This window comes from Manis javanica, chromosome 17, assembly GCF_040802235.1.
Source record: "Manis javanica isolate MJ-LG chromosome 17, MJ_LKY, whole genome shotgun sequence".
Taxonomy (NCBI): domain Eukaryota; kingdom Metazoa; phylum Chordata; class Mammalia; order Pholidota; family Manidae; genus Manis; species Manis javanica.
Window position 1 is genome coordinate 6,801,637 of NC_133172.1, and position 21,227 is coordinate 6,822,863.

General features: G+C 58.1%; 3 protein-coding genes across 3 annotated transcripts; 2 read left to right on the plus strand and 1 right to left on the minus strand.

Moving 5' to 3' along the window:
* The first annotated feature begins 2,584 nt into the window (after positions 1 to 2,584).
* Positions 2,585 to 12,773, plus strand: SLC17A7 (solute carrier family 17 member 7). Its single transcript, XM_017665540.3, has 12 exons — positions 2,585 to 2,820; positions 6,783 to 7,035; positions 7,845 to 7,963; positions 8,247 to 8,361; positions 8,440 to 8,527; positions 8,749 to 8,835; positions 8,927 to 9,069; positions 9,666 to 9,815; positions 9,959 to 10,091; positions 10,745 to 10,855; positions 11,050 to 11,177; positions 11,373 to 12,773. Exons 1-12 carry the CDS (start codon positions 2,759 to 2,761, stop codon positions 11,664 to 11,666), a joined length of 1,683 nt encoding a protein of 560 aa, XP_017521029.1. The 5' UTR covers positions 2,585 to 2,758; the 3' UTR covers positions 11,667 to 12,773.
* A 192-nt stretch (positions 12,774 to 12,965) lies between these two features.
* GFY (golgi associated olfactory signaling regulator) lies at positions 12,966 to 15,310 on the minus strand. Its single transcript, XM_017665542.3, has 3 exons — positions 14,124 to 15,310; positions 13,788 to 13,961; positions 12,966 to 13,317 (listed from the first exon to the last, which is right to left on the minus strand). The coding sequence occupies exons 1-3, from the start codon at positions 15,298 to 15,300 to the stop codon at positions 13,118 to 13,120; spliced, it is 1,551 nt and encodes a 516-aa protein (XP_017521031.3). The 5' UTR covers positions 15,301 to 15,310; the 3' UTR covers positions 12,966 to 13,117.
* A 2,460-nt stretch (positions 15,311 to 17,770) lies between these two features.
* Positions 17,771 to 18,591, plus strand: PTH2 (parathyroid hormone 2). Its single transcript, XM_073226837.1, has 2 exons — positions 17,771 to 17,892; positions 18,376 to 18,591. Exons 1-2 carry the CDS (start codon positions 17,771 to 17,773, stop codon positions 18,548 to 18,550), a joined length of 297 nt encoding a protein of 98 aa, XP_073082938.1. The 3' UTR covers positions 18,551 to 18,591.
* Positions 18,592 to 21,227: the final 2,636 nt, after the last annotated feature.

Below are 21,227 nucleotides of genomic sequence, written 5' to 3' on the forward strand. Positions count from 1 at the left end.
GTTCAGGGTCCCTCCTTGGCTCCCCAGCACCCCCAGGAGAAGGTCCAAGCCCCTTGGCCTGGCACTCCCAGCTTTGTGTGGTCTGCCCCCTTCTCCCCCCATTTGGCCTCTAAGACTCCCTCTTTCTTCATCTTGCTGCACTCAGCAGTGTCCTGACCATTTTGGTTTTTCATACTTCCTCATTGTTCTGCTGTTCCCTCTACTTTCTGTCCTCTTCTCTGTTGAGACCCAGGAAATCTAAAGTGGTCCTGACCTCACAGGGGACTTTTCCTGAGCCCTTTGGTGACTTGATCCACACCGTCATCCGCACAAGCTGCCCTATCCTGGAATTGTACTTCCCATCACAGTCACACCAAACTGTTTCCCATCCTGCCTGCAAGTTCTGTTTCCTCTGCTGCGGATACTCCAGACTCTGCCCTCAAAGTCATCCCTTTTAGTGAACTTTCCCTGGAAAGCTTTTCAAGCTTCAAGCTCTCTCTGATCTTCCCTGGCTGAGTCCTCCTCCGGTGGTCACCAATGTCCAGTGTTACTTTCAGTATAGCTGTGTCCCCTATGATGTGACACCTAGTAGGAGGTCAATAAATTATTACTTGTTGAACCATTGAACTCATTCCATAGTGAATTCTAGGAGGATAAGTAAATGTAGGAGCCTTAATGGTAAATGTTGGAGAACAGCGAGGAGGCCTGTGGGGCCGGAACGGAGCGATTTGGGTGGGGAGGTGGGAGTAGATGAAGACAAGGTGAGAGGGTAGGCAGACGCCCTCGATAGGGTCTGAGGGAGCGGCCGCGGGCGCCATGTCCACCAGGGGGCGGAAAGCAGTCCAGCGCGTTGTCTCAGAGAACTACAACTCCCAGCAGCCCTCGGAGTACACGGCCCTCTCGGAGCAAATGGTGAGATCCAGCGGCTGCTGGGGCTTGCAGTTCGGACGGGGACCCTCCCCGGGAGGCCGAAGAACTCTTTCCCAGTTACAGATAACGCGTGGGGCTGGGTCCTTTCCTCCTTGCTCCGTCTCCATGGTGATGGTTCAGGCAAAGGCCTGGGATTTGGCAGCGGCGGGGGCCCTCTTCCCACTCTCTCCTCTTCACCATCTGTTCCACCTTCACACCTGGCCCCGCGCCGCGGCCACCGCCTCCGCACGCGGCGAGGGATTCTGCCACCACAGGGTGGCGCTGCTGGACAGCATCGCGGGCTACTCCTCCCTCAAACCCAGAAGCTCAGCCCCAGCCACCTCTTCCTCAGGGACCCAGGGGGTTCTTAAACAGAGGCAAAACTGAGACCCAGAGACCCGCGAGACAAGGCTTAGAGGCGAGAGACCGCGGGGGCCAGTGGTTGCCTGGCCACCCCGTCGGCCACGTGGCGCCCGCCCGCCGCGCCAGCTTCTCCCTCCCACCCCCTTGCTGGCCTATGCCACATCATGAAAATTTAATCCCAAATGCATTTACGGCCCGACGCAGGGAGGCAGTGAGGAAAGGAGCATCCTCCTGGGGCCTGGATCTGGAGATGGACTCAGCGTCGAGGAGAGGGTTGGTCTGGCAGAAGGAGCCGGACAGGACCCACCTGCTGGAGGGAGAGAGTCCCCTGTCAACCCCAAAGGGGCGGGGCTGGAGTAAGAACCTAGAGGGCGGAACAGACCGCAGAGGGAGGGGACTACAACTAGGGGCGAGAACTCAGTTGGTGGGGACAGAACTCGGACAGATTCGAGGCAAGGGGGGCAAAAAATCAGGGCAGGGATCGATCCTAGGGGGAAGGACAGAACCCAGGGGAAGGGACAGGTCCCAGGGGAGGGGGCAGAAATCAGGAGGCGGAGACAACTCAGGGGCGGAAAATGTCCAAAGGGGAGGAGATGCAGCTCAAGGGGTGGGGACAGAACTCAAAGGACGGGATAGATCCCAGGCTGGAGAGGGAGTTCTGTGGGTCGCAGCTGGCCACCGGTGGGGAGTGTGGCTGTCGGGTATGGAACTTAGAGGGGAAGGAAGTCAGGGTTGAAGGGACCGGTAGGGAGATGCGCCTAGAGAGGAAATAGTACCTGAGGGGGATGGGGTTCCAAAGGGGTAAGATAGAGGTGGGCGGAAGTCAAAGGGAAGAAACCAGAGGAGGACAATGGGGGGACGAAATAGGGGTAGGGAGTCTGGGGGGAAGGAATTACCTGTATTAGAAAATCTGAACGAGACAACTGGAACAGGGATGAGGCGGGGTGGGGATGGGACTCGGGGGCGGGGTGTGGAACTGGAGGGCACAGAAATTCGGAGAATGAAAGGAAGGAAACTCATAGGAAGATGGAGCCGTAGGAGACGAAAATTACCCCTCAAAATTAGGGGGAACTGAAATGGACTCGAATCTCAACTGGGCAGGAGAATTTGGGAGGAGACAAAGTCTAGGACAGAAGGAGCTTAGGGAGATAGTACTGGTCGCGGAGTAATCGGGAAGGGACGGCATCGGGGGCGTCTGAATTCAGACGGGAGTTCAGAATGCAGAGGCGTGGTCTTGGAATGGCAGGGCGGGGGACAGAGCGGGACGGAGGGCGGTGAGGGGGCGGGACTGGAGCCAGGGGCGGGGCCTAGCAGGTATGGGCGGGGCCCCGCCCCCGACGCTGAGTCCAGTGACAGCCCCCGGGCAGCCCGCACTCGCAGCTTACTTCCCCCCCGAGCGGAGCTGCGGGGCCGGCCGGGCCGGGGCGGACCCCGGGAACCCGGACACGGCCGCCCGGGCCCGCGGGCGGGGGGATCGGCGGGCCGACTGGCGGTCGGGGCAGCCACCATGGAGTTCCGCCAGGAGGAGTTTCGGAAGCTAGCGGGTCGCGCCCTCGGGAGGCTGCACCGGTGAGCGTGGTGGGGGGTGCTGGGCGGGAAAAAGCGCGGGGGTCCGAGGAGGATGTTAATTCCAACCTGGGTGCAGACGGACAGATGGACAAGCGATACCTAAGGATGGGAGGGAGGTCCACCCATCTGTCCAGCTTTCTCCCTCGTTTTCCGACGGCGCCGCTTTCCGTGGTCTAGTCTCTCCCATCACCTCCTTCATTTTTTTTGCGGCCCACCCCACCCCAGGCTCTACCGTTTTCTTTGGGATTGTATATCCCGCTCTCTTTGGGGCTCTGACCTCCCTCCCCTACTTCTTCATCTCTGTTCACCCACCTTTCCTCTGCCTCCTTTCTCTGAATCTCTGTCCCCCTCTCTCTGGTTCTCTGTTCCCCTTTATCTCTGAGTCTCTCTGTCCCCCTGACTCTGATTCTGTGACCACTGCTCTCACTAGATGTCTGCCAATCCCTCTCTGAGTCCCTGTCCTCTCCTGCTGGGCTTTTATCTCCCGACCCTGGGTCTCGCCATCTTTCAGTGTCTCTCTGTTTCCGTTTCTCAGAGGGTTTAATCTGAAGCTAAAGCGGATTGGGGCCCACTGGTCCTTGTTCTTGAGGAGAGTTAAGCTGGGAGTAAGAAGTAGGGTATCCTGGGTCCTGGTGAGGAGTGGGGAGGAGAGATTTGCAGGCCAAACATTAGGCTCTGGGGTTAGGGCAGAATTCCCAAAATATATGGACTAGAGCTAAGAGGGACTTCCTCCCAGCCAGGGAAATGACCCCAGTGACCTGGGTGTCCCCAGGCAGTCTGGACACCTCCCCCCATCTCTCACCCCCAACTCCAACCCTGGCTCCAAGTCAGAGAAATTACTCAGCTGCGGAGAAACCTAAAAATATCTGGCCACAGTGCAGGGAGGAGATGGCCTCATCAGCACCATGCCCCTGCTGACATTCCCTCAGACCCATCCCCTCGGCCCACAGCCCTGATCCCATCTTTAGTTGACCCTTAGTTCATCTCACTAGGCCATGCCAGTCCTTCCTTAAGTCTAACACTAGTTCTGCTTGCTGCAGATCACTACCCCACCCTCTAGGACTCTGCGAGATGGGAATAAGGCTGGACAGAAGGGAGGGGACCAGAGGATGGTGCAGTGCTGGGGAGGGGGTAGGGGAGCTGAGATAACCTCACCCCTTTTTTTCCCAATCTTCCAGCCCCTCCCCACCCTTTTTCTCGCCTCCTTTCACGAGTTTCTCAAAATACATCAGTGCGAAGTCAGGAGAGGGAGAGAGACGTGCTGATGGGGGTGGGGAGCTGGGAGGAGGTGGTGGCAGAGGGATGCGTTCCTCAGTCCCCCTCCCTCAGTCCCTGCTTCTCATTTTTCGTTGTGTCTGGGTTTGTACCAGTCTGTCTCTGCCTCATCCTCACCTCTGAGCTGCCTCCTGGGGCTCAGAGACCCCAGAGTGCAGGGTCCCCACCAGGACAGTTCTCAAGGAGCTTGATTTGAGAGGAACATTTGCATCTGAATCCTGGGGTTCACTTTGATGGTTGGAAGATGCCCTGTACTGGACACAACACCCTGATTCTATTTAATCCCCTAGACAAAGCTGGGGAAACTGAGGCTCAGTTGGAGAAGGGGGAGGAATCAATGGATGAGTACAAGTACCATCATGGAAACCTGGGTCAGTCCCTCCCCAGCCAGGGATGGAGGCTGCAGGGTTTCCTGGAGGAGAGTGATGCTGGTGTGGGTGGAGAACTCCCTCACACCAGGAAACAGACGACAACTCGGCGCGATCTGGGACAACATACATGTGCAGAGGGGAAAGCAGGAGAAACAGGAGCTCAGCTGCCTCCTTTCTGAGGGCCAGGCCCCGTGTGGGGCAGTCACGGGGGCTGAGAAACCATCAGGCCCCATTGCTACTCTGGTGTGTGACCCTGGACATGCCACTTCTGATTTCTGAGCCTGTTTCCTTCATTAGACATTGGGAATGTAAAAGAGAACCAAAGGGACAGACTTGGAGGAGTGGAGGAGGGGACAGGGAACCTGAGCGAAGCAGAAGCAGAGACCCAGGGAGAGGAGATTGATATTATACCTTCTTCATTTTCGTCAGCTGCCTCCAGAGCACTATTTTCCGCATCACCACATCCTCAGATCTGAGCTCCAGGCGTCCAAGGAGGGGAGGGGGCACTCCATCTTGGCTCTCCCCTTTCTGTTCCTGTCCTCTGCAAAGCACTGGGCTCACCTGCATCTCTGCATCCCTGGTTCTCTTAGGCTGAGATGATTAGATTACCTTGAAACGCCCTCTTTGCAACCTCACATTCTACTCTTGCCCCCATTGTATAGATGTGAAATACTGAGACCCCCCTCGGTTAGAAAGCTTCCGTCAGAGATCTGACATGTCATAGTATTAACAATGAATATCACATTTCAGGGGCTGCAGTTATGTGTTGAGTTTCAGGGTCAGATAACATCTGATAGCAAATGTAACAAACCTCAGTCAAAGTCTAATCTTACTGGCTGACATGTTCTGATGGGAGGCAGGGGTCCTTACCACCCTGCACTGTTCATTCTAGGACCTCTAGTCCCCTCTCTCAGGGTCTTAGTCCTCGTCCCCCTGGGTTCTGTCCAGTCCCCCAGTCTTTCTCCAGCCACCCCTGTTTCTTAACCGCAGCCCCCACCCCCGCCCCGCCACAACCTCCTTAAGTTCTAGGATGGGGAGGGTGGCTGTGTTCTCTCTTCTCTTCCACCCTCCTCCCCCCAGACCGTCTGGCTGTTCTTTCCTCCCCCGTCCCGGTCTCCCTCGCCTCCATCTGTTCTAGCCCCTTCCTGGGATCCAGCCCGATCCCCTGGCTGCCTACCCGCCCCAGAGAGGGGCCGCATCTCCCAAATCACGTCCCAGCCTGTGTCTCCTCAGTCTCCTAGTCTCTCCATCGTTCTCAGCGCTCTGGGTCTCTGCATCTGTGTCCTCCCTCCCAGGTTTCTGTTCCCACCCTCTCCGTCTCTGGGCCTCTGTCCCTCTCCCTCTCTGCCTCTCTGCCCCTGTCTTCTCTCCCTCCCTCTCTGGGTCTCTCTTCTTCCTGCGTCTCTGACTCTCTTTCTGTCAGCTTCTGTTCCCCCAGCTCTGTTGCCTTCCTTCTGGGCCTCTCCACACCTGCCTCAGTACACCTCCTGTGCTCTCCCCTCAGCCTCTCTCTGGATTTGAGGTGGCTCTCCAAGTACCCTCTCCGTCAACATAAACTCAATCCTGGATCCAGAACGGGAGGGGGCAAGAGCCACGCTGGGGACTGAGCCAATCCCCCTACCAGGGCCATCTGTCCCTTGCCAGGACACCACCCGCCATCACCACCGCCTGGCTAACCCCCCTCCCCCCTCTAGGCTGACAGCCTGAACTCAGGTTTCCCCAGGGATGTCCAGCTGGGCTGCTGGGTTCCAGGGACCCTGACATCTCCCCAGACCCGCAGCCAGGGCGTGGGCTTCTGGTGGCTGAATGGAGTCAGCTGGATGTTGGTCCCACACCTGGGGCCTGGAAGCAGGGGAGGGCATGCCACTGGGGACAGGGGAGGTGGGGGGTCGGTATATAATATAACAGACGTGGCTGAGAAGCATCTGTTCTTTTGACACCTTTGCTGAAGCATCTCCTTAGCGCCTTTTGCTTTCTCAAATAAACTCATCTGGGAGGGGGGCTGGAGAGAGATTCTGGGCCTTGTGTTGGGGGCTGGGGGCACAGGCTCTTGGATCGCAAAGGGTAGTCTGGGGTCTAAAACACCTGAGTCGAGAGATGATGGGGTGGGGGAGAAGGGAACTGAAGGCTTTCGTGCCTGAGTCTGAGTGAGGAAGGGGCTGCAGGCATGACTTCCTGGTCCGAGGGTCCGGATCCTGGATTTTGGGGAAAGGAGAGAGCGCGGGCTTAGAATCCTGGGTCACGGACTCCTGTGTCATGGGGAGGAGGGTGCTGGGGGCTTGGACGTCCGAGTCTTTGACTCTCGCTGCCCCCCAGCCTTCTAGAGAAGCGTCAGGAAGGTGCAGAGACACTAGAGCTGAGTGCTGACGGGCGCCCGGTGACCACGCAGACCCGGAACCCGCCGGTCGTGGACTGCACCTGCTTCGGCCTTCCTCGCCGCTATATTATCGCCATCATGAGCGGGCTGGGCTTCTGTATCAGCTTTGGCATCCGCTGCAACCTGGGCGTGGCCATCGTCTCCATGGTCAACAACAGCACGACCCACCGCGGGGGCCACGTGGTGGTGCAGGTAGTTCTGGGAGGGGACCCTGGCACAGCCAGCCCTAGCTGGCCCTGCCCACGCCCCAGTGACGTCACGCACCAGAGGCCACGCCCCCTTAGGAACTACGGCCAGAGTAGGTCCGCCCATTTGCGTGCCCCTCTCAGTTCTCCTCTAGGCTCACGGTGCGCCCCTTCCTAGGCCCCGCCCCGATCTAAATGAATTCCTTCCTGCCCCTATTTATTTCAGGTCCTTGCTTTTAAAATACAGCATTAGGGTCCCTATGTGTTGTTCCTGCTCCATTTTAGGTCTTCTAGCAGCTTAGCTCCACCAGTATCCCACTCCTGTCCCGGTGTCACCTGTTAACCCCAGGCCGTCGCAGGCCCCACCCTAAATTTTGATCTGGTCTTTTCTGAAGCTCCCCCGCTGCTAAATCCCATTTCGTTGGCTCTGGCCTCTACCGAAAGCCCTGCCTCATCGCAGACTTTCTCCCTATTTTAATTTCAGCGTACATCAGGCCCTTGCTCAGAAAAAGTTCCTGACTTGAGCTGTGACTTAACTACGCCCCTTGATCCCTTCCAATCAGGCCCTCCCTCCTCTTGCTCCTGACTAGACCATCCGGATCACTCCAAGAACAGTTTGTAAATTGGTTAGACCCCCATATATGGATCCCTAGACATTCCAAGAAGGGGCCCTGAGGCAGGGAAGCAGCAGAGTTTGGCTTCTAGGCCCATTGCGAAGGTAGTGAGGCCCTAGCGGCTTGGCGAGCAGAGTTGCTGATTGGCTGAGGGACTAAGTCAGGCCCAGAGCGGCTGATTTGATGTGCCTTTGGTCCACAGAAAGCTCAGTTCAACTGGGATCCGGAGACTGTTGGCCTCATACACGGCTCCTTTTTCTGGGGCTACATTGTCACGCAGATTCCTGGAGGATTTATCTGCCAAAAATTCGCAGCCAACAGGTACAGCGGTGGGGTCTCAAGGTGGGCAGGAACTACAGTGGAGTTAGAAGGTGTGGCCTTGCGTTTGGGAGCTGACTCCAAGGAAATGGGAGGAGCCTGGGTTTGTGGGCGGGTTCTTAGAGAAAGGAGGAGCTTATGGTTAATGAAAGGTGGGAGTAACAGAGGTGGGGCCCGGGGTTCTGCGGGACGTGAGGCCTGGCCTGCTGTGGGAGGAAAGGGCAGAAATCCTAGGCTTGGTGGGATAGCGGTACCCCTTCCTCGGACCACGGACTTTTTCCATCAGAGTTTTCGGCTTTGCTATCGTGGCTACATCCACTCTAAACATGCTGATTCCCTCGGCTGCCCGCGTCCACTACGGCTGCGTCATCTTCGTGAGGATCCTGCAGGGGTTGGTAGAGGTAAAGCCCCGCCCCATATGGCTCCGTCCCCGTTCTGACCCCTATTCTTCACGTTGACTGTGTTTTCTCCTCCCTTAGGGGGTCACATACCCCGCCTGCCACGGAATCTGGAGCAAATGGGCCCCACCCTTAGAGCGGAGTCGCCTGGCGACAACAGCCTTTTGCGGTGAGAGGAAGGGGTCGGGATCCAGACTGCTGGTCCCAGGGTGGAGCGGGCTGGAGTCCGGACTCTCAGTTCTGAGAGGAGCCGGCTGGGGACCGGACAGACGAATCTGAGGGAGGAAGAGCTGTGACCTGAACTAATGTGTCCCACAGGGCGGGGCTGGGGGGCCACAATCCTGGATTTGAGGGTGGTTGTTCTCTTCATCCCACATCTTCCTCCCTTAGGTTCCTACGCTGGGGCGGTGGTCGCGATGCCTCTCGCCGGGGTCCTGGTGCAGTACTCAGGATGGAGCTCTGTTTTCTACGTCTACGGTGAGGGGCCTGGACGGCTGGGTCCGGGTGGCCCTGGGGCGGAGCGAGCCTGGCCGTCACCTCGCTTCCATCCCCCTCCTGACTCCCCCAGGAAGCTTCGGGATCTTCTGGTACCTGTTTTGGCTGCTTGTCTCCTATGAGTCCCCGGCGCTGCACCCCAGCATTTCGGAGGAGGAGCGCAAGTACATCGAGGACGCCATCGGCGAGAGCGCCAAACTCATGAACCCGGTCACGGTCCGGGCCCAAGCTTTCGGGGCGGGGGCGCGGTGGGGCGAGGAGAGATATCCAGGCAGGGAGGCAGGAGAAAAGGGGGCTTCGAACAGGTACAGCGTGTAGACTGTGGTGGGTTCCATAGACTCTCAGGGGAGAAAGCCTGCCGAAGTTAGGTGGGCGGGGCTAGAACCTGGGAGGCGGGTTTAAAGCCCAGGGAGGACGGGATTAGCAGGTGCAGAGGGCAGAGCCAGGTCAAGAAGTGGACAGAACCACTGATGGGCATGATCAAACCAGCAGAGGCGGGATTAGAATATGGGGTGGGTGAAGCCAGAGTTAGGGGGCATAACTGGATGCAAAGAGACTCCTGGGCCCACATTTGTGGGTCCCTGAGGGTCATCGTGGGGACCGGACCCTTGCATTCCTGAGGTGCCACTGTCAGGCTAGGATGGCAAAGTCCCACAGGGACATGGTCAGGCCAGTTCTTCTGCGTCCCTGGAAGGTTTAGTGTGCTGGGGGAACCCGGGTTTCTGCCGGACTATAGTGGGGTCCCCGAAGGGACACGGTGGGTTCCCAGCCCTGGGCTCAGTCTTAGCTGCCCCACCTCTCGCTCCCCACAGAAGTTTAACACACCCTGGCGGCGCTTCTTCACGTCCATGCCGGTCTACGCCATCATCGTGGCCAACTTCTGCCGCAGTTGGACGTTCTATCTGCTCCTTATCTCCCAGCCCGCCTACTTCGAAGAAGTATTTGGCTTCGAGATCAGCAAGGTTGGGCTCAGGAGGGGAGGGCAAAAAGAGCGGCGGGGAAGGGGAGAGAAGGAGCTGGGCCTGGATCCCAAGGGGTCGAACCGAGGGACAGGGAGGAGTTAGTGGTGCACGAACCTGAGCCCCTCCCTGTACTGCTGGCACAGGTGGGCCTGGTGTCAGCGTTGCCCCACCTGGTCATGACCATCATCGTGCCCATCGGCGGCCAGATCGCGGACTTCCTGAGGAGCCGCCGCATCATGTCCACCACCAACGTGCGCAAGTTGATGAATTGCGGGGGTGAGTGGGGCGGGGCCTGGACCTAGGCCTCGACCGGCAGGGCAGAGCGCTGCGGGGCGGGACCGTGAGGGGACGGGGAGGGGTCAGAGGGCGTGTCCAAAAAGGCTGAGGGTCTGGTGGAACAGAACCTCAGGCTGCAGTCTTAGGGGGCAGGTGGTGAAAGGTCAAGGTGGGTGTGACTATCCAGGTGGGGCTGACCAAGTTGGGTCTGGAAGGGCGGGGCCTACTCGGCACTGGCCGGAGTGGGACCAGGACTAGGTGATGAAAAAGGGGGATTAGGTGATGAACGGGGTACCTGGAGAGACAAGGCCTGGGCGGTGTGGTGCCTAGTGGGTGGGGACAGAGAGGAAAGGTGTGAAGGTGCAGGGGTGGGGCTTGGACCGTGCGTCTTTGGGGCGTGGCCTAGCGGGGGTGGGTCCGTGGAGATCCCTGTTGGGGCGTCGGGGCCTGTGGCGCGGGGTCCAGACCAGGCGTTGCTGGAGGTAACGGGCTGCATCAGGTAAGAGCAGGCGCTGGCGGAATGGGGGCCAAAGCCGGGGACAAGCGTGGAGGTGGACAGATTGAGGCGGATAGAGGCGGGCCGGGGCGGGAACAGGTCGGGAGAGGCGGCAAGGGGCGGCCGGCGCTCAGGTGAGGCGGCCCTCCCCCTCTAGGCTTCGGCATGGAAGCCACGCTGCTGCTGGTGGTCGGCTACTCGCACTCCAAGGGCGTGGCCATCTCCTTCCTGGTCCTCGCTGTGGGCTTCAGCGGCTTCGCCATCTCCGGTGAGAACCGCGGATCCGCAGCTTGGATCTGGACAGCTCTGTAGGCAACTTCCTGGCTCAGGAAGGGGGCCTCTCAGCCTCGCAAAAGGTGGACTGGAAAGAGGCCGGGGAGGTGCAGATTGGGGCGGGGCAGGAGCGGCTCAGGAGTCCCTCGGTGAGATTTGGGTGTGGCACCTCCTGGCTTGCCTCTCCAGGGTTCAACGTGAACCACCTGGACATCGCCCCGCGCTATGCCAGCATCCTCATGGGTATCTCCAACGGCGTGGGCACGTTGTCGGGCATGGTGTGCCCCATCATTGTGGGCGCCATGACCAAGCACAAGGTCTGTGTGCTGACCCTGACCCGCTTGCTCTCCAGATTTGCGTGTGGTTCCCTCCTGAAGTGGGTCACCCTGTCTGGGTCTCTTTCAGCCTTTCCTGGAACTCTGTCTCCCTTTCTACCCGCTACGCGTCAGGTTCCCTCTCCACCTCTTGTTTCTCTGTCCTCTGACCTCATCTCCCTGTTGTCCCCTCAATAGACTCGGGAGGAGTGGCAGTACGTGTTCCTAATTGCCTCCCTGGTGCACTACGGGGGTGTCATCTTCTACGGGGTCTTCGCTTCTGGGGAGAAGCAGCCGTGGGCGGAGCCTGAGGAGATGAGCGAAGAGAAGTGTGGCTTCGTTGGCCATGACCAGCTGGCTGGCAGTGACGAAAGCGAAATGGAGGATGAGGCTGAGCCCCCTGGGGCACCGCCTGCTCCGCCTCCCTCCTATGGGGCCACGCACAGCACAGTTCAGCCCCCAAGACCCCCACCCCCTGTCCGGAACTACTAACCGTGTGCCTCCCACTGAATGGCAGTTTCCAGGACCTCCATTCCACACATCTCTGGCCTGAATGCCAGTGTCAAGGGACCCCAGACCTCTCTGTCCTGCCGCAGGCCTAAGAAGCACTCACCCTTGTTCCCAGTGCTGTCAAGTCCTCTTTCCTTCCCAGTTGCCTCTCAGGGGTAGTGAGGCTGCAGAGTGGCAGTTTCAAGGATACCCAAATTCCCCTAACTCTTTCCTTCACTTGTTCTGCCTCAGTGGTTTCAAATCTCTCCGTTCAGGGCTTCATTTGAATGGACAGTTCAATCTCTTATTCTTGCTTGTGGTTTTGAGGCACCTCCCCCCTTTTCTTTAACTACAGGGACTCTGGGGTTAATCCCGGAGAATACTCAGCCCCCCTCTCCTTTCAGAAAAAACTCAAGGTCTTCCTTTAGATGTTTAAAATCTCTCCCAACTCTATTCTGCATTTTCCAGGTTGGTTTAACCAATCATCCATCCCCACTATTCTAGGGATTGATTCTCACCAGCGTTTCTGAGGGAAAATGGCGGTTTCAAGCTCCCCCCCACCCTTAACCTCGCCAGCAGATTCTTCTGAAGCACCAAATTCCCCCAAGATCTCTCTGGCTTAGTTAGCACCGTATCCAGGGAAACAACCAAAATGGCAGTTTTAACAATATGCCTCTCCACTCCGATGCACTTTTTCTGACACAGTTTTCAGGTCTAAGCAGTGGCTGCTAAGTCCAACAACTCAATGGTTTGAAGCCACCACCTTTGAACTTGCCCATGGTGGTTTCAAGTTGCCCCCCCACCCCCCCGCAACAAAGTTCCTCGCACTTTATTCTCTTGGGTAGTTTCAAACTGCCCTCATTTTCTCAGTGGCCATTTGTTGTGTCCCTCAGGGGCTAAATGACTAAAATCTGGGATCCTTCCCTTCTCAGATGCCCCTCTTTCGACTTAGAATTAGGGGGAACATATATAGGAGGTCACAGAATCCCAGAAAAGGGTTTGGGGCTGGGGGAAAGGGGTGTTTTTCCCGAGCAGAGTTGTGTCTTTGTGTCTTAGTCTCTGTGAGGTACATCCTGCCCTGCCCCACTCCCAATAAAATGCTTTGGTGTACACGCTCGGTCGTCATTGGCGGTGGGAGTCACAGGGGTCCCGGCCTCCAGCCCCGTCCTCCCTCAGACCCAGGGGTCTCAGCCCCCAGCCCTCTCCTTTCTCAAACGCGCTATCCTAGGCCCTCAACCCTCTCCTCACCCAAGACTCAGGCCAGAGGAGGTGTCTAGCGGTGGAACACCTGATTTATTGGGCCTCGGGCGGTGCTCTCCCGTCACAGCGGAAGCATCTCTGTGCGCTGGCCCCTCTCCGAGAGGACCACTATGTAGCAAAGCACGTCGGGACAGCGCCTCTGCGTCCTTCCTCAGCCTGGGGATGGCGCGGGTCGGGCGAGACTCGAGCGGGGCTCACACGAAGTTGTTGGGGAGCGTGGCGGGGGAGAGCGGCTCGAGGCGCTGGGGGCGGCCCCCGCGGGGAGGCGGGGGTAGCTTGGGCGGCAGCGGGGGGCTGGGCGGCGGCTGCTTGGTGGCGATGTGCGAAGGGACCCAGGCGTCCGGCGCATAAAAGTAGAGGTCATAGGGGTCCTTCGGGGCGTCCAAATGCATAACTGTGGGGGCAAAGGGACGAGGTCAACCCCACGCTGACAAGGGGGCCTGTTAGCTCTGCTGCGCCGTTGGCCAGTAGGAGGCGGCAAAGAGGATTCCCACTGTCCCCTGGAACTGAGTTTTCAAATCGGAGGGTGTGGGACAGAGGTAGACGAGGGGGCGTGGCGACGGCTCAGTGGGGGGCGTGGCCCGAGGTGGAAGGGGCTCGGAATACGGAGCTCGGGGTGCGCACCCGCGACCCGGGCTCCCAGCCTGCTGCAATTCCCAGCTTGGCTGGGGCGGCCCTGGGCGTGTGAGTATGAAATTTTAGAGAATTGGGGAACGACCTGATGATGGAGGGGTCAGAGCATCTACTGACCTTGGATGGGGGAACCTGTACCGTCTGGCCAGGCGCTTCTACAGTGCCAGGAGAAACCAGGTTAAGGAAACGTTCCGGCATTCAAGGAGCCGGACGGCTGTAAGGGTCGCTCACCAGGTTCATCTCCGTCGTTCGGAAGCCGGTGGTGTGCGAAGGGCCGGTGTCGAGCCGCCCGGCGGTACAGACACCACAGCAGCAGGAAAATGCCGATCAGCAGCCCGGTGCCCGCGAAGAATAGGCACAAGGCCCCGCCCGCCGGGCCCCGGGGGCGCCCCACCAGGGTCACGCCTGAACGAAGGAGACCCAGGGAATGAGCAGTCTAAATTCCTGGCCCCTCCTCCCTCGGATCCGGGTGTTCAGACACCAGCTGCCTCCTCCCTCGGACCCGGGAGTCCCGGCCCCTAGCCCGCTTCCCCTTCAGACCCAGAAGTCCGGGCCCGCGCCCCTCACCGGTCTCCTTCACTCGTTCCACCACGATGATAGTGTTGACTCTCTCACCTCTGCTGCGCCGCTGGGGGACCCGCTGAGTGGCAGGGGCCGGCTGATTGGAGGGCCCTGGAGGAGCAGGGGGACCCGCAATCCGGGCTGAGAGGGGAAGGGCGTCGGGACCTTTAGGGCTAGAGTTCTGGGGGGCCTTCAGCTCAACGGTCCCAGGAGAATCTGAGGTGGCCAATTTAAGGGAGTCGGGTTGGGTGGCTACAAGGGTTTCTGATATGTGATTCAGGGGCAGCTCAGCTAGAGCAGTCGCTTCATCCTTGAAGGGTGCAGGCGTTTCTGGGTGAAGACTAATGGAGATTTCAGGATCAGAGGTCATGGGAATCTCTGTTGCGTCTTGGTACAGGTTTGTGGGGAATCCTGTTTGGGGGATTTCAGTGGGGCTGAGCTGGAGGGTTACATGGGACTCCGCGTGGGAGGTTTCGGTAGGGTCAGGATGGAGGGTCGGGAGGAATTCAGAGTTTGGGGTTTCAGTGGTGACAGAATCATAGGTTTCTGGAGACTTGGGGTGAAGGGTCTTGGTGGGGTCAGGGGCTGCGATCTCAGGGGCTCCTGTGTGTGAGATTTCAGTGGCGTTAAGTTTGGGAATCTCTAGGGATTCTTGGTGTGGAGTTTGGATAAGGTCAGGGTTTGGGGTCTCAGGACATTCTGGGAGTGAAGTTTTGGAGGGATTAGGTTTAAGGGTTTCGGGAGATTCTGAGTGTGGAATTTCAGTGGGGTCAGGTTTGGGGGTCTCAGAAGGTTCTGGATGTGTTTTGGAAAGGTTAATCTTTGGGATCTCCAGGGATTCTGATATCGAGGTGTTGAGTGACTTAGGTTTGGGGGTCTCAGGAGACTCTGGGTGTGGGGTTTCTCGCAGGTCAGCGTTGGGGCTTTCCGTGAAGTCAAGAGAGGCAGGTTCAGGGGAAACTGCATGAGGGATCTTGGAGGGTTCAGGATAAGCAGTCCCTGGGGACTGTGGGTTAGGCTGGTCACGAGTGGAATTTTCAGAAGCATGAGGGGAGGTTTCAGAGGGGTGGCCTGTCCCAGGGAGGTCCGGGCCGGCGGGCGGTGAGGCTGAAGGAGCGGCCTGGGAACTCAGCCGGGCGAAGAGGAAGACGAGGAGGAAGAGGATCGGGCAGAAGGATTTCATAGCTCTGGGAGACGCCTATTGCTGCGGGGGAGCAGGAAGGAAGGGGTTAGGGCCAGAATCGTCGAGGGCGCGCCCGTCCCCGGAGGCCCCGCCTCGCCCGGAGGCCACGCCCACTTGTCCCCAAGTGGACCATGTCCCCGCCCAGCTTAACTCCAGGGAAAGGAGGAGAACCCAACTGCAATTCCCTGAAGGCTGCGGGGCGTTAGCCGCAGTAGCTAATGGAGACTGAGGCCAGGGGCTTCTTGGGAGTCGTAGTTAATTTCCATATTTGTTTCCCCAAGGCGGTGTCAGAAAAATTGGGAAAGAATGACACATCTCCACGTCGCCAGACCTCCTCAACTTCGACTTTAGAGGTTGTCGACCTCTGAGGGCACACAGGATCCCTTCCTCTCTGGGGGTCCCAGGGAAACCTTGACTCAACAGTTGTTTACACCAAAGGAGTCTTGGAAATAATGCTGGGGGCTGATGGCCAAGACTCCTGGGTCTGAAGGAGGAGCGGTTGGGGTCTGAATGCCTGGATCTGAGGTTTCTCTTCTTGGGCAGGAAAACTGCTGGGGGTGGGGGTCGGGTCAGACTCCCACTTCCCAGTGGGTGAAGGGCATTGAGGGTCTAAACTTCCTGGTTCTTTAGAGAGGAGAGGCCTGAAGATTCAGATGCCTAGAATTTTGAGGGAGCAAAACTTGGGATGCTGGATTTCAGGGCAAAGGGAAACGGGAGGCTTGGACTCTAGAGGACTGTGGCCTCTTGACTCTTGGGTCCTTTACAGTGAGGGATATAGAGGTCTGGGTTCCTTGGCCTGAGGGAGGAGAGCGCGGTGTGGGGCAGGACTCAGGTCTCACTGTTGAGGATGGAGCTGAGATCCCAGGGCCACAGGGTCTGGTCTGGGGCAGAGATGCCTAGGTCTGCAGTCAGGTGGAAGTGGGGGCAGCAGACACCTAGATGGGACAGGGTCACTTGGGGATTATGGGGTCTCTTACCTGCTCAGTGAGGTCCAAGATAACAACAGGTGAGCAGAGCTGGATGCAGAGATCAGTGAATGCTGCAGAACGGCTCTGGGCGTGGCGGCAGGAGGTAGGGTCCCAGCGGCACAGGTGACGCACCTGACGCCCTCCCTGGGGATCCTGGGAGCCTAGCTACAAGTTTGAGCTCTTAAAGGGACAGAGATAAAGGACACTGTCTCTGGAGTGGGGAATGAAGTCAGGGACTGGATTGGCCCAACCAAGCTATCTTCCCTTTGATGCCAGGGGTCTGTTTCCTCTGCTCTCTCCTACACCCAAACCCGAATCTAGGTTTCTGCATCCTACTTTTAGACCCAGGAGACTGGACCCCAAGGTCCCTTCCCTCGGATCCAGGAATCCAGGTTCTCAGATCCCTCCTCCCTGAGGACCCAGGAGTCCCGGTTCCCTGCCTTCCTAGACCCAGGTGACCTGGTCTTCTTCCCCTCCTCTCTGGGGAACTAGGAGTCCAGATCTGCCTGTCTTGCTCGTCAGAGTTCCAGACTGCTACTGCCCTTTAAGGTTTCCCAACCATTACCTACCTCCCCACTGCCTAGGGTACCCTCTTAAGAGCCAGTGTGGGGGGACTGGGCCTTATCTTTGCAACACCCTCAAACTCTCCCTAGGAAGACAGGCTCATCCACACGGTAGCTCGGATCCTTGTCTCTTTCCCCTCCTTGCAGGCTTCCTAAGATTTCCCTGATTTTGCCTGTCACTTTCTCTGCTTACGCTCCTCACCACGGACCCTTCACTTTCTCTTGCCTTCCCCCACCGGCGTCTTGCACTCTACCTTTCTGCACGGATTTATCTCTGGGCGTCCTTGTCCAGGCTGGCTGTCCTTCCATCTCAGAGCCTCGTCCCTCTCCCTCCATCTCCAGTGGCTCTCTTTGCCCCTTTTCCTCTCCTCTCTTCCTTCCTTTCCCTTTTTTCTTCCTCTCTCTTTTCCTCGGTCACGCTTTGTCCTGCCCTCTCACGGTTACTTCATCTCTTTGTGTCTCCACCTCTCCCAGCAGTGCCCCCCTCTGTTGCTTTCCTCGTCTCTTTCTGTGTCCCTGGCTTCTGTCCTGATGGTCCCTCCGCTGGTCTCTATTTTTATCCCTCGGACACACCCCCTTGTCCACTTCTCTGTCTGTCTGTCACTCCCCCTCCCGCTTCTTTTCAGGTCCCGGCTCCTGGTCCCAATTAGTTGGTAGCTGCCAAGGAAGGGGCAGGGCCCCCACCCCCGGCTCCTCATTACCGCTGGCGGCTCCTAATGAGCCTGGGGGGTGCTGACCCGGTGCCCCCGGCCCCCTGGTCTGCGTCACTGCCCGCTGCGGGGGCTGTGCAGGCGATATAAGGGAGCTGCCAGCCTCGCGGCCCAAGCCCACTGCGCGGTAGGGGGCCCTGCAAAAGGGTGCTGGCGGGGGGTGGATGGTGGGGTCCGGGTTCAGGCCGGGCTGCCGGCCTCACAAAACTATTCCGTCTCTCCGCAGGTGATGGAGGCCCGCCAGGCGCCCGGGGGCCCCCGAGCGCGGCTGCTGCTGATGTTCTTGCTGCTTGCGCCCTGGGGCGCCCGCACGGCCTCGGGAGTCGCCCTGCCCCCCGCGGGGGTCTTCAGGTACGCGCCACTCCCGGGACTTCCGGGGAGGGTGGGGATCAGAAGAGACCCAAAGAGGGAGGAAGGGGAACAGAGATTGAGAAAGGAGGACAGAGACTAGGATGGGGAGAGACGGGGGCGTAGACGGACTCGAAAGGAGTCGAAGCAGAAACGGGTTCGCTCCTTGAGCAAAGTTTATTGGGTTCTTGCTGGTGGTGGACGAGTGCATCAGACTCTGTCTCCGAGCTCTGGGAGCCCCGAACCTGGTGAACAGAGAGACAGAGACCCACAGAGAGAGAGAGAGAGAGAGAGAGAGAGAGACAGAGAGACAGAGAGACAGAGAGACAGAGAGACAGAGAGAGACAGAGACAGAGACAGAGGGACGGAGACCGAGCCACGCCGAGACGGGGCAGTGACAGGGCTTCGAGTTAAACCGCGGGGAGCACAGGCGCGGCGGGCCAGGGGCCTAGGCGCACGCTGACGGCGTCTTGGGTCTTCCCGCAGCCTCCGCGCCCCCGGCCTGGCCTGGGCAGGGCCGGCCACCCCCCTGTCGCGGCGGAGCCTGGCGCTGGCGGACGACGCGGCCTTCCGGGAGCGCGCGCGGCTGCTGGCCGCCCTGGAGCGCCGCCACTGGCTGAACTCGTACATGCACAAGCTGCTGGTGCTGGACGCGCGCTGAGCGCCCTGCCCGCCCCGCCCCAATAAAGACCCTGCCCTGCGCTCGCCGCGGCGCCTGGTTCCCGCGCCTCGTGTGTGTGTGTGTGCGCGCGCGCGCGCGGGGGGGGGGGGGGATGCGTGGCTACCCCGTCATCTTGCCCCTCTGTCCCTTCTCTCTCTTAAAAAAAAATCATCTTTCTCCCCACGCATATTCTCTCATTCCCTAGATCTCTGTTCGGCCCTTCCCCACCGTCTTCTCTACTCCGAGGCCGGGTCTCGGTCCTTTTCTCTGGGTCTCTGTCGCTCTCTGGGAATCTGTTCCCCTTCGTTCTGAGTCTCTGTAGTTCTCTCTCTTCACCCTCCTGGCTTCGGCCCTCTGGGGATCTCTACCTCCTCTCTCGTCTTTCTGCCTCTAAAACGCTTCCTTCCACTAGTCTGCCTGATTCCTTCGTGTCCTCCTTCTCTTTCTTCCTTTGGGTTTCTGCCTCTCTCTTTCAGCTCTCATTTTCTGTGAATTTCGCCGCCTCCACTCTCTTGTCACCTCCCGACTTCTGTCCCGACGTAGTGGACGATCGGGGCTCTGGTGTGAGATGCACCTGCCATTCAGAACCATACTGCAGACCTAGCTGTGATGTGGTAGTGGGAAGGGCTTAACCTCTGAGGCTCCTTTTCCTCACCTGTTGTGAGGACTAAACCAGATTCAGCCTGAGAACAGTGCAGCGCCCGGCACAAAACAAAAACAAAACTTATTAGAAAAGGGTTTTCCCGCTTTTTCGCAGTAGCCTCCAGCAATTTCTTCACGGTTTTCTGATTGTCCTTCCCAGGAGACCATTTGCGTCAGGTTCGGGCGTGCGGAGAGGAGATAGGCACCCAGGTGTAGGACTGGGAGGCACTGGGGTGGCGGGAGACACCTGGCCGAGGGTGAAGCGAGGAAGCAGCCAATCAGAACCCGCCTTTCTCTCTGGAAGCTCGGCCGGCCTTTCAGCCCCGCCCCTCAATGGTGACCCAGGCAACTCACTCCCCGCAGGACGCCGAGGGTTCTGAACCTCTCACAGGGGACGTAGCTCGTGCGAGCCGCGCACTGATTGGTCTAGGAAAGAGGGTGGAGCTGGGCGAGTCGGCGGCGGGAAGGGGCTGAGCTGGCGCTTGGTAATTGACAAGTTCTCTTTAATTTGCATTTCATGGAGGCGGACCGCGCCCTAATTGGCGCTTAGGCTGTGGGGGTGGCCCTGTTTCTCTTATTCGGAAATACTCAAATACCGAATAATGAACTGTATTACTCAAAACCGTCCGGAGTTGGTCAAATTTTACAAATAGGACTCTGAAAGGAGTAATTTCCCCAAATTGCCCGCGCTAGTAAAGGACGGGAGGATAATTGAAACCCAAAGCTCTGCAATTTGGTAAGTCTAGACCCTCCCACTACGCACAGGGAAATGGGATTAAGGTGTAACGGGCAGTTACTGTGCCAAGCAATATAAAGACAGTTTTTGTACTGCTCGCTCAGCCTCACAACAACCCTGTTTGCAGGACCACCTGATGATAGTTGCCTCTTGGCCTGCGCTTCTTCCGTGCTCTACTTCGTCCCTAGATTTCTTGCCTAGCGTTTGAGGCTTTTCACTAAATGGTGGCCGGAACCCCTTCCTTCCCCACTGTACTCCGCTCTTCCTAGGAAATGTCAGCAATTCCAACAGCTTTGATCACCACCCACAGCTAGTAACATCTGGACCCCCATCTCCAAACAGCTCAAGGCTCAGGGCTCTGGCCACTCCTTGGAACCCTGACACTCACCCCACCACGCAGGAGCTCGGAGTGTCCCCCAGTCTACCAGTCACTGGTTTGGACCCGGGTGCTGCCCTTGCCGTCTGTCTCCCTCCGCCTCCTTCAGCCATCAGTCCTCCCCCGCTCCCTCCTTCCTGTTCGCCTCCCTCTGCCCTTGCGCTTCTTTCCATCCACAGGCCCAGCGCAGCTCCAGCTTCATTTCCTCCCACCTGGACCTCAGCCCCAGGCTTCTCCCCATCCTGCTTCCAGCCTCACTCCATTATTTATTCTCTCTGCAGGCTTGTGGTTCTTTCCCCAGAGCTGATTCTGCCCCTTCCCTGCTCAGCCCTTCCTCGGGCACTTGGAAGTGAAGTTCAAGCCGATATTCAGAACCCTTCACAGGCTCTTGCCTACCTCTCTAACTTCTCCCCACTCTGTGGCCTCAAATCCTTCTCTGGCTCCTTTTCCTTTTTTAATCCCAACCACACAGCGCTGACTATGGCTCTCTGTACACGGAGGCGCTTTCCCACCACCTGGTCTTCGCACGGTTTCCTTGGCCTGAGACACCCTCACTATAACCAACTCTACCCATCTTTCGAGATTAAACACAGATGTCCCTTATCTGGAAAGAAATTTCTAGCCTCCCAGGCAGGGTTAGATGTGTTTCCTGGGCTCCCAAATAGCCTGCAGCGACCTCTATCACTATCTGCCTTTAGATAGGTGTGACTGTTACCCTCTCTTGCCTAAGACTCTTCCAGAGAGTCTGAAGGCTCTGCAGTGATGAAGCAGTTTTCTATCTTTGACCTGGGTTTTGTTCCCATGGGTGTTTACATAGGCAAAAATTCATCCAGCTGATACTTAAGATTTGTTCATTTATCTGTGTATAAGTTACACATCAATTAAAACAATCAAAAACAAGCAATAAAACTTCCCAAAGTGCC

Excerpts from the sequence above, each read along its gene's own strand:
- SLC17A7 (XM_017665540.3), top strand. The coding sequence starts at position 2,759 with ATGGAGTTCCGCCAGGAGGAGTTTCGGAAGCTAGCGGGTCGCGCCCTC. Across the intron at positions 7,964-8,246 it reads CAAAAATTCGCAGCCAACAG|AGTTTTCGGCTTTGCTATCG; the intron begins GTACAGCGGTGG and ends TTTTTCCATCAG. Across the intron at positions 11,178-11,372 it reads GCGCCATGACCAAGCACAAG|ACTCGGGAGGAGTGGCAGTA; the intron begins GTCTGTGTGCTG and ends TCCCCTCAATAG.
- GFY (XM_017665542.3), bottom strand. The coding sequence starts at position 15,300 with ATGAAATCCTTCTGCCCGATCCTCTTCCTCCTCGTCTTCCTCTTCGCC. Across the intron at positions 13,962-14,123 it reads GGAACGAGTGAAGGAGACCG|GCGTGACCCTGGTGGGGCGC; the intron begins GTGAGGGGCGCG and ends TCCTTCGTTCAG. Across the intron at positions 13,318-13,787 it reads GAACGACGGAGATGAACCTG|TTATGCATTTGGACGCCCCG; the intron begins GTGAGCGACCCT and ends TTGCCCCCACAG.
- PTH2 (XM_073226837.1), top strand. The coding sequence starts at position 17,771 with ATGGAGGCCCGCCAGGCGCCCGGGGGCCCCCGAGCGCGGCTGCTGCTG. Across the intron at positions 17,893-18,375 it reads CCCCCCGCGGGGGTCTTCAG|CCTCCGCGCCCCCGGCCTGG; the intron begins GTACGCGCCACT and ends GTCTTCCCGCAG.